General features: G+C 48.6%; 3 protein-coding genes across 3 annotated transcripts; 2 read left to right on the top strand and 1 right to left on the bottom strand.

The window, feature by feature from the left end:
• Positions 1-621: 621 nt before the first annotated feature.
• On the top strand, positions 622-2,946 carry CTRU02_211306 (heterokaryon incompatibility protein; the record flags this gene model as incomplete). The annotated part of the gene is made up of 3 exons (XM_036720326.1): positions 622-949; positions 1,002-1,721; positions 1,772-2,946. The coding sequence occupies 3 exons, from the start codon at positions 622-624 to the stop codon at positions 2,944-2,946; spliced, it is 2,223 nt and encodes a 740-aa protein (XP_036588069.1).
• Positions 2,947-3,446: 500 nt separating this feature from the next.
• CTRU02_211305 (peptidase s41 family protein) lies at positions 3,447-6,464 on the bottom strand (the record flags this gene model as incomplete). Its single annotated transcript, XM_036720325.1, has 5 exons — positions 3,447-4,496; positions 4,566-4,691; positions 4,749-5,797; positions 5,863-6,252; positions 6,311-6,464. 5 exons carry the CDS (start codon positions 6,462-6,464, stop codon positions 3,447-3,449), a joined length of 2,769 nt encoding a protein of 922 aa, XP_036588068.1.
• Positions 6,465-7,951: 1,487 nt separating this feature from the next.
• Positions 7,952-9,794, top strand: CTRU02_211304 (TOL protein; the record flags this gene model as incomplete). The annotated part of the gene is made up of 3 exons (XM_036720324.1): positions 7,952-8,161; positions 8,342-8,925; positions 8,990-9,794. The coding sequence occupies 3 exons, from the start codon at positions 7,952-7,954 to the stop codon at positions 9,792-9,794; spliced, it is 1,599 nt and encodes a 532-aa protein (XP_036588067.1).
• Positions 9,795-10,820: the final 1,026 nt, after the last annotated feature.

The following is a 10,820-nucleotide window of genomic DNA, read 5'->3' as shown; positions in this document are numbered from 1 at the left end:
CACTTTCGGCTACCATGGCTTTATATGAGCCCGATTTTCATATAAAAGGAGTTTTCAAGACGACCACTTAGGCAAGTTGGAAAGGCATGTAGTTGTGAGATTGAGCTTTTCACAGAGGTCATCCTCGATTTCCTCTCGGACATTTCAATACGTCTCTTAACACGGTCACTTTCTCATGCTTCCAACTTTATTGCAGACCTTTCAGACTACATCAATATCAATATGTCGTCTGAACTCATTAATCACACACCTGATCATTGAAAATTTTCGTTGCCATGTTTTACTTTCATGTCCTCTTGAAAACTTTGCTTTAAGGTCCTACGTAGCTAAGCTATGCTGATGTGGCTGCCTGGGTATGGCTAAAGGGTAAGAAGGGAATTCCCTCCCAAAATCAGGCTGCGGCCAGTCCTCCAGATACAGCTCCTGGTCCCGATTACAGCCGCAGCCAATCGATCATTACAGCGCATCCCAGTCCCACTTAGTGCGCGGTAACGGGTAAGCCCCCTAATTGTGAACGTGTTGTCAGCCAACAACGAGCTTGCCTTTTCAACTTCATCACCGCCGCAATTTTCCCGTCTTCCTTACCATAAGGCTATTTGATGAATCTTTTTCTAACAAAACATGATTATTTGCCAATTTTGCCGTCGAAATGTCCTGGAATCGCAAAAGACCTGGGACTACCACCATGTCAACATGGCCGCGCTCAAGGTGTCAGCAGAATCAGGCTGCGTCTTCTGCAAAAGACTTGCTCCCTTTGTCAAGACCGTCCATGGAGGAATCCAAAAGGAGACTAAAGCGCTCTACCGATGGACTATGCGCGAAGTACCTCATATTCGAGAAACTAAAAGCAATGTCTCAATCACATTCCGTCCAGTACCTGATGAGCAGGGCGAGAAGGAGAGCACCAGAGACCTCCCGGAAGTCAGATTTTATGTATTCCACGAAGAAGGTAATCACTCGTCGTTGGTCTCCGGACGTATAGTTACTGATGTTTGTCCCAGACCTGGGATATATTCCTAACGAAGAAGCACTTGGTCCGGGGACAAATTCTGAAGCATCCATCAACCTAATGAAGAGCTGGTTGAACCATTGCAAAAACAACCACCCAAGATGCAAGTCACACCACACAAGGCACGGTTTCATGCCAACTCGAGTTCTAGACGTCGGTGTTCAAGGCGACCATTTGCCGCCGACACATATCCGCGTGGTCGAAACAAAGAAGAATCACATAAATGAGCCATACATGACGCTAAGTCACTGTTGGGGCAAAAAGAGCTTCGTGCAGCTTACGAACGATAACTTTGATGATTTTACTAACCGTGGCATCCCGTGGAAGAACGATGCTCTTGGAAATGACATCTGTAGCAACAAGAATTTCGAAGAAGCGATTATCGTTACGCGAAACCTCGGGATTCGATACATTTGGATTGATTCCGTTTGCATCATCCAAAACCAGCCAGACAAAGCAGATTGGGAGGCCGAGGCAGGGCTTATGCACAAGGTATATCGTAACTCGTACTGCAATCTTGCGGCTACTGTTTCGGAGGATTGTTCAGGCGGACTGTTCCGAGAGCGAAACCTTGACGTGCTGCCAGCTCAATACGTCCCCGATGGCGCATCTCACAGATTCAGAGAGCGAAACAGGCGAATCCTCTCCTCCGACCTCTGGGACAAGGACCTTCTCGGCAGCCATCTCTACGGCCGCGGGTGGGTCTTTCAAGGTATTTTTATTAGTTTCTCCGTCGTCAACTGTGCTGATGATATGTCTCAGAACGGATGCTTTCTCCCCGCCTCTTGCAGTTCGCTCAGGGCCAGATATTTTGGGACTGTGCCACTACCTCTGCCTGTGAAGCCCTCCCCGCCGGTCTTCCGCCATCTCTCGATGTGACAGCCGGGATGGATCGTAGTTGGCGCCAACGTCTTCAAAGTGCCGATAGAACCGTGCTCTCGCGAATCAAATCATCCAAGGGATCTCCCGAAAAGTTTTGGGAGAGCTCCGTCCTGGCATACACCAGCTGCAAGCTCACCAAACACGACGACAAAGACGCAGCCATGTGGGGTATATCCAAGCTTGTACGCGACATGCAAGGTGAAGAGTACGCCTACGGGCTTTGGGCAACCTGGCTCGAGGAACAGCTCGCGTGGCGGGTGGCAGACCGACCAGCGGCGAAGTATCCAGAAATCGATGGGAAGGAATTCCCGTCTTGGTCGTGGATGTGTTTGGATGTGCCGATTCAGGTCGCTCCAAGATTGGAGGACAATACGCGATTTTATGCAGTGACGAATCACGAGGGAGGTCCGATCGCGTTTAAATTTGAGAGAATGCTCCATGGGGAAATGGATACTGGAGATCCTCCAAACCCGCATGATACTCCTGAGATTAAGACGAATAAACCGAGTGACGTTGAGAAGGAGTATGCAGAGACTTGGCAATCTAAGACTGGTCCAAATGTTGGTATACCAAAACCGGACGAGCGCTCCAAGCTGCTGTCTGAGGAGATCGAAATCCTGGGACACATATGTGGGGGCACGCTTCGATACACTTCCCTCGAGAAGCGTTGGTTCATAGATATTGATGGAGTACGGGAGCAGGCCGTTGTTGAGGCGTACCCGGATCTTCAACCAGGAGAAGGTGACGCAATATGCCAGTTTCTAGTACTTGCGGCGTCGAGAATCTTTCGAGATAGGCATGGGCAAGAATTTTATGACCTGGATCAGATCGAACAGAGCAAAGCGGAGGTCGAGGAGATGCAGTACTCAGGAGTAGGGATTCTGGTCCAATGGGAAAACAAAAAGGAGAAGCGTCTAAGGAGGGTTGGTGCTGTGACATTTCGGCAGTTGAATTGGGATGACTGGGCTTCCTTCCGGCGGGCTTGTGGGGAAGACCAAGAAGCGCTGCAATATGAATTGGATGTTGAGGATGGACAATCCGTCTGGCTTGCTTGATACGCTACGTTCAGTTCATAGGGATTGTTTTCAATGGGCACGTTAGCCGTCGAGAATGTCATGCCAATGTTTTGGTCCTATGCGTCGATAAAATGTGAGTTTAGAAAGTGATTTGAGAAAAGTAATTTGCGTCGCTTTTCTCCATCAATACTGGAAGCGGGAATTGCTTAAATATTTGACGCCCAAAAGTGAAATCACTTTGTCCATTAGGACAAGTTGCTGCGTTAAATATCGGATGACAAGTCCATCTTCCAGCTCATTCAACATACCAACGAGAAATCTCTTGCTTGGGTGAACATTATTCCATTATACTGGGATTCTTTGCAACTAGTCTGATTTTTGGGTTCCTTTGATTAAAAGATTATTGTCTAAAGTAAGATAACGATATTTATAAAAGCTTTCGAATGCCCGATCAATATTCGTCAATCCACAACTACAAAGTCTGCCTGCGAGTACACAAACGGTTTCGAAGCAAGCGATTACGTCTATTCGCTTTGGACCTAACCTAAAGGTACCCTAAAACGTCCCAACTTGGCGCCAGGCTTCTTTTGCAGGCCAGTAGGTGAAGTGCTTCTGGATACCGCCCCCTGATTTCTGACTTGGCCTGGAGTTGATGGTGCCCGTTGCGGTTCGCCCGACAGCGGTGGTGGGGTTTGTGTGTTTCTCCTACTGCACACAGCTTGGACCTCACTTGGGGGATTGCAGTAGCCATGATTACGTTGTAGGCCGTCGAACCTAGGGACTCCCGCCACCAGCTCGTTATCGCGTTCGATGTTGAACTTTATATTCCCTGTGCAATATGTGCCAAAGCAAATATCTTCCGGGTTGCACAATGATACGCATATGTAAGTCCAAGCCGTTTGACCAAGACAGCTGTAGTTGATTGGTACACACGCTCCGCCGTTCGTGCACGGATTCTTGCCAACTTGGGGCACGCAAGCTTCTGTCGACACCTGGTTGATGATTCTTTCTCTCCCAGCTGGCAGGCCGTCACTGGGAAGAGTGTCGTGGTCGTCAGCAAATGTCACAGCTATTTTTGGCGCGGGTACAGGAGCGGTCGAAGGCTTTGGAGGGGTCTTGGGCGAGGCCGTGCCATTGCGGGATGTGTACCCCGTGGAGCCTTCGACACAGAGACTGGGATCTTGAAAAGCCGCCCGGGAAACGTCGTGCCATAGAGTAGTCATGTTGTAGACGTTATCAATTGTGAAGTACAGCCTGCAGTCGGCTGCGGCGTAGCGAAACTGAAGAGGTGTGGAGATGTCATCCGCGCGCAGCTGGTCGCGGAGGTTGAACCCGGCGTGCTTGATGAAGATTCCCCGGTCCTGTCGGTTGGCTGGGAACTGGGCCTTTGCAGTCTCATTATGTTCTCCTATCCACTCGAAATCGTAGTCTAGCTCGTCTCCAGAATACACACGCGCACCGCGGGTGCCGGCTGCAGCTTGCATTGGCCCTGGTTTGGGCGCGCCGCCAACAACGACGGTACGGGCGCCGGCCTGGGTCGCGAGCTCAAGAAAGAGAGCGCACGCAGAAGAGCATGTTCCGTCAGTGAGCTTAAAACAATGCGGTGTTAGATCTTCAAGGCGGTTCGAACAAAGGGTGGGGATCTCATTCGGACTTACGATGACTATGTTTTCAGGAGTCCACGGTACGTGTCTCTCTGCATCGTTATCATCCAGATAACGGTTGAGCAACCAGCCGTCGAACGCTGCAACGTGAAAAGTCGGGTTTTTGAGGTCGTATTGTTCCTATAAAAAGCGTTGGTACATAAAATGAACATCGTTAATGGAGGATTGGAAACTTACCACAAGAGACATGTCATCTTCGAGTTGTTGTCTAGGCCCTTGGTACTCCTCCCAAGAGGAGAAATTCCTCCTCGTCTCAGCATTTAGTCGAGTCACAATCGTCCACTCGTCCGAGACAAGCGACAAACTGTCCTCCTGGTCCTCTTCACTGCCAGCAGCTTGTTCTCGATACTTATGAGTAGTAGCCGAGCCAAGAATGTTGGCCAACTTGTGACTGCGTCGCTGACTTCCAGCAAAGGGGTCAACTCCAGGAAACAGTTCTCGGAAAAGAAACAGTGCAGAACCAGACGATCCGCCAAAGTTCTTCTGCAGGTCAAGAATGACATGGTTCAGGCCTTTTTCTTCAGCCCCTTCCATGAACTCTGTGAGTAGCTCACCAAAGTCGCCCAGATCATCATCGTAGTGGTTGAAATGAGGGATGCTGAGTACGCCAGTCGATATGTCATCGTAGAAGTATCCCGTTATGATGTTAGCACCGTAACTGCTTAAATTGGCCAGTTTCACATCCGCGTTCTTGGGAAAAGCAGTGAAGCTTTTTTCATACCAACTAGTTGGTTCTTCGTATTCATCCATCCCGTCAATGGTCTGCAAATCTGGCGTGATCGGGTCGCCGTCTTCGTTGAAGGACAGGCCTCCAAACGATGGCGGTAGTGGAACGTCGGGATATGACGCTGGCAGTAGGCCGAGGACGAAGAAGTTGTAAAAGTCGCCACCAGTCGTTAGAGGGCCGGTAAATTCTGCGTTGTCGTAGATTGCGAGCCAGTGTGTCTTCAGTTCAGGCTTGCCCTGGGCTTCAAAGGTGAAATTAAGGGTGTCACCGGGATAAAATGTGCTGGAACCGGCGAAAATGCTAAAGATGCCTTGGACGTCCTGGACTGGGCTGTCCATAAGCTCATTCCAATCGGCATGAGGCTCAAGCATTCCAACGGACTGCAGTGCCGCAAATTTGGTCAGAAACTCCACGGCCGGCTCTCCATTTATGTGCGAGATGGCTGAAATATCGATGACGATGCCGTTTGTCAAGTTATTTTGGCGGTCGATGATATCGTCTAGTTATAGTAAGTTACGTAGCAAGTTAAGGCTGACAAAAAAGCAATCTACGTTCTCTACGTACCAGCAAAGTAGATTTTGGGAGTCTCTTTTCCGTCGATTGATGCCGCTACAAGAGGGATCGGGCTCGCGAAGGAGAAAGCTGAAAGAACACCCGCCCGCAGACTGACGTGGGCGTCATGAACCGAGTATATGAGGTATTGCATCGTGGCCTCAAAGTCGTACTGGTTTTTGAATACGCCAGCAGTGACGTTGCGCTTGAGATCTTCCAAGCCCTGCATGAGATCGAATGCGGGCTGCTGGTAACCTTCTGGTGGATTTTTGAGATGCTTCAGAGTGCTCTGGAACTGCATTGTCGTGTTGTAGTACTCGATGAAACGAAGGGCCGCGGCTTCGTGGAATGGAACGCTTATCAAGCACTCGTAAGCATCTGCGGCATAAAAGAACCGGTATCCTGTGCAACGCAGAAGTCAGCAAACTTGATTTGATCATTGCCTAGGTGTTGTTCTTACCATCATTAACCGCATCAATAATTTGGCCGCACATTGGCGTTTCTTCAAGAGCATCTTGACGGCGTGGAATCTCCTTCGGCAAAATAGTAGACGGATAAGCGAATGACAGGGCAAAGAAAAGGCCTAACGACGCGGTCAAATCTTTGAATAGCATCTTTACGTGGGGTGCTCGCTCAAAGCGGCTAAATGAATGGACTTTCGTGAAAGATGATCAAGATGAAAAGACACTCCATAACCCCAGATTCCGGTGCCAGGAAGAATGAACGCTTTATATTCTTCTGGCATGATGGCTTTTTATAGAACCCACTTTTGGTTGCTGGAAAGGATTGCAACCATTCAAACTGGCCTGCGACTACCTAATGTTACCTAACAAGCTGGATATAGGTCGCTATGGCCAGGGAACTGATACTTGCTTCTTTTGTGCGTAAGGCTGAGACGACGACGTCCGACCGTCAACTGAATTATGATTATCCCCCCTGCCAATGGATGCATGTCAGCGTTGGGCTATTTGCCAATGGCTGCGCCATCCTCTACAGAGCCGAGGTAGGTTCAAGTTACACACATACTTTATTACTATGTAGAGCCTCGTTGTAATTTCCACAATAGCCTCAGAGGGCAGGGTGACCCATGAAGCTATTCGGTTAACCGTTCTCTTGCGAAACTAAGCTATTCATCCTTCAGACCTTTGCTGTAACTTTCATTCTTCAAGGGGTGATGTATTGTAACGCCGGCCTCTTGAACAGGCCCTGCTTGATTCGGCATTGGAAGACTTTGAGTCTCATGGGTCCCGAATGGGGCCCATGTATTGGGGATGCGGTAACATTGATTTGTCTTATTCGGCGCTTATCCGAGGGCCTCGCATATTGTGCCCCGGAGGTGCTTTTATGCCAAGTCTGATCCTTGCGTTCCTTGCATGACTGCCAGCCTGATCATCTGCGCGTAAAGAACTTTTGCATTGCCTTGCAATTCAGCGACAGCAATTCAATAAAACTAGAATTAGCAGCATTGCATCGTTTCTTGAAAAATCTAGGACGCTGGAGATCATAGGCACGTCTCGTATTAGCACAGGCAAACCACAGGACGAAAGGTCCGCGAATATAGACTTTTCCGGCAACCCGTCTATTTAGAACGGCGAAGGAAGAAAGCAAACCACGTAGCCATGATTGTCGTCATCAATAGATTCGTCCCATGTCAATTCTGGAGACATAGCCCCATGCAAGTGGATGGCGATGTCACCATCACCTAGTAAACTGGGCGTTGATTAGTGAACGACAATTTTCCAATCATTCAGGGGCGGCCGCCCATCTTGATCAAAAACCTATTAGCTTTGACGGCAGTATCGGCTAATATTCTCTTGGTACTCTGGTTTCTCTGGGGTGTGTGGCCCTTGTTAATATTGCAGGGTTACTGTAGAGTGCTTATCTTCGTTGTCTATGACGGTTTTGTGGCACAAGGAGGCTGCAGGTCGGTGCCTAGTTCCGGGTATGGTTCCCGTGCGGCTCTTGCACGATTGGTCCCTGCCTCCTTGCCGGAATCTTTAACCCTAAACTGCAGACTCCGTTCTAGTTGTGCTTTTACAAAAGCCAATAACACAGGAAATGCTCATTCATGGTTACAGAACCCTGGGCCAAGGCTATTGACATGATTAACATTCAAGATCAAAAACAATCCAAGCGAGTATTCAAGGAGCGTCAAGGAATACATCCGGCATTGAGCGAATGGCATGAGCCTGGAGCAGACACATGGGAGCCTCTGTGGGATGGTTTATTTGCTAGCGAGATATTCATAAGCTGGCAGCGACGAGACAGCCGGTGGATACTGCGTTGCGTTGGAACGCCAGGCTCAGGAAAGGTGAGCTCATTTTATCCTGGCAGTTCCGTGTCTTTTCCCTTTTCCTCGAATCCACAACCCTCCCCCCAGGAAAACCTCTACCACCACCACCCTCACTCACTTTCTTATTGCCAAACCGGCCATTGAAGTCAGCCACTTCCCTGATTTCTGGTGCGCTGACCACGTGATGGTATTGATTAGACAACCCTCTCGGCTCTGGTGACGAGGAAATTGAAACAGAAGTACGCCGGGACCCGGGATGCCGTAGCCTCTGTCTTTGTACGGAACGATGTGACTTTTAACGGCACCGCTTTTGTCGAGGACGTTTTGATAGTTCTATTCAATCAATTGTCCCTAAAAGGCATCGAGGACGAAATAATCGCCGCGAAGTATCGACTCTATCTTGACGCCAGAAAGCACGGCCATCGCGACGTTTTTCGTATCCAGCTCACCAGAGATGCGCTATATTCGCTCCTTACCAAACTTGATCATGCATTTCTTATCGTCGACGATTTCGACAGATGCAGCCCTGCTGTTGACCTGTTTCTTGAAAATGAGTTGTCACTTCTGGCGACTAAAGGGCTTAAGGTGTTTCTCACCTCGCGCATCACTTGTCTCAAAATTTTACCTGAGAAAGTACTCTGCGACTCTTGCGTCACGGAAGACCAGGAACATCTCAGCGTCTATTGGGCATGTGCAGGTTGCGAAGGAACGGGTGTTGAGCGCGAAGTCGTACATGTCCTCTGCCAAAATTGCAGAGAAAAAGGCGAGGCTTGTGGCAAATGGTATGTCATAACTAGATTTCGAGGTGACCAAGAAAGTAAACTGACGTTCGTGGCAAATGTGAAGTGGCAGCTCTGTGAACTTCAGCCAGCCTTTCGACCATGTAGAGTTGAATCTTGGTTTCAATAACCATTACTTCCAACAACTAATCGATCGAGAGCTCGAGATGGAGCACGGAGATTTAGGCTTGAAAAGCACCAAAGAGGAAAAGCCCCCAATGTCTGATCTGGGTAGAAGTCTCACAGACCCCCGGAACCACGAGGCTCTCGCAACGTTACGCAGCAGAACTGCGGACCAGGCAGACGGGAACGTCAGCCTCGCTCTTCTCCGTTTGAATAATGTTCATCAGCTTCAGTCAGTTGACAGTATACTCTCTCCTTTGTCAGACGTCCTTCCGGCCAATGTCGTGGCGTTCTTTGACGCCGGCATGCAGCGTATCGAGGAACAACCACCTTACCTGCGAGATCTGGGACTAAAAGTCATTGCGGCAGTGGCGCACTACGGCTATCATACAGGTCTAGGGTATGAAGTCCTTGATAAGCTCATCCAAAACTCCTTGCAGACCCCAGCGAGGCAGCAGCCAACTAGAACGCAGTCACTACCAGTTGCACCCACAACTGCAGCGACCGAGGCAATGGAGGAACTTGCTGTTTTCCATGTACCTCACCGCAGTCTTGAAGAGATGCTCCACGCCGCTCGCGGGTTCTTGGTAATGGGAACCTTAGGTTATCGTCCACTCAGGGCGTACTGTCAGGCGTTCTATGTGTATGTGAAGGAGAACTACAATGAATCTCTGGTACGTGCTCGTGCGAAGCTGGACTTTGACAGCGTTGAAGTCAATCAAGAGGGAGGCTTGGCGGAGCTTAAGTAAGCCCGAGAAAGTGAATTGAAATAGATAGCTTCAAAGCAGACGTATCTCAAGTCCAACGTATGTCTAGCATCTAGTTGTCATTGAAATCAGAATTCAAACTATTACTTCTTTCGCCAACTATTAATGAGCATTGCAGCTATTGACTTAAAACCATTATGGCTGATATCAATTTATGTATACCTAGGTAGCCTACTGTCTGAGGGAGGTGTACATTATACAAGAACCCTTCATTTCTGGATGTCAAAGTCAGACCCCAAGCGAAGTGTTAGATATACTATGGGTAGGTACTGAACGCAAATTATGTAGGGGTTACCGTCTGGAACAGTATCTATGGTGTGGGATGTCTTTGTGACAGCAATACCTTGGGCTGGTTACCGCAATCGAGGAATCGGACTTTTTTCACCTTGAGGGCGCACCTGCCTCTTGAGCTTTTAGAAGGATATCTGGGAAAGAGGTATTGGCAACGGATAACATGATTTAAACCTGGGGATAATATGAGGCGAAAGGGCACACAGATCCAAACGTACGTCTACTCTCTCACATTCCACGTGATATCACCTTTCTCCGTCAGTTCAGGTTCACAAGGCCGCGGGCTCGAAGGGGTAGAAGGCCATTTGTTGTTTTTGGCTATTTCAATGAAAGAGTAGAATCTAATAGAAGATCATAAAGTTTCCCATTGAGTGGTTCAGCCCTAAAAAGTCGGACGTAGAACCGTAGCTTCCGAGGACGGTCGGGTATTTTGCTGAAAACCATGGTTGAGCAACATAACCACAACGGCCTCACCCAAACAAGCGTTCCTGTTTCGCCTCAGCAAAGAACAAGCAGTACAAAAATAAAACGCAACCCCGCAACAACTTTTCTACTTTCTTCCTAAGTTAATCTTCCATATGAATTTCTCTTCTTCGGCTTAAATTGTTCACACCACACAGCTTTATATGGTGATTGCTTCATCCTGAATTCACAACTTCCATTTTTACACAATTCGCTGCACCACCTTCAGACACTTCTGTTTTTTCTTGGGAAAAA

This window comes from Colletotrichum truncatum (assembly GCF_014235925.2).
Source record: "Colletotrichum truncatum strain CMES1059 chromosome Unknown Contig_0007, whole genome shotgun sequence".
NCBI classification, from domain to species: Eukaryota; Fungi; Ascomycota; class Sordariomycetes; order Glomerellales; family Glomerellaceae; genus Colletotrichum; species Colletotrichum truncatum.
The sequence above is the reverse complement of the archived record's forward strand: the minus strand, read 5'-3'. Positions and strand labels throughout refer to the sequence as shown.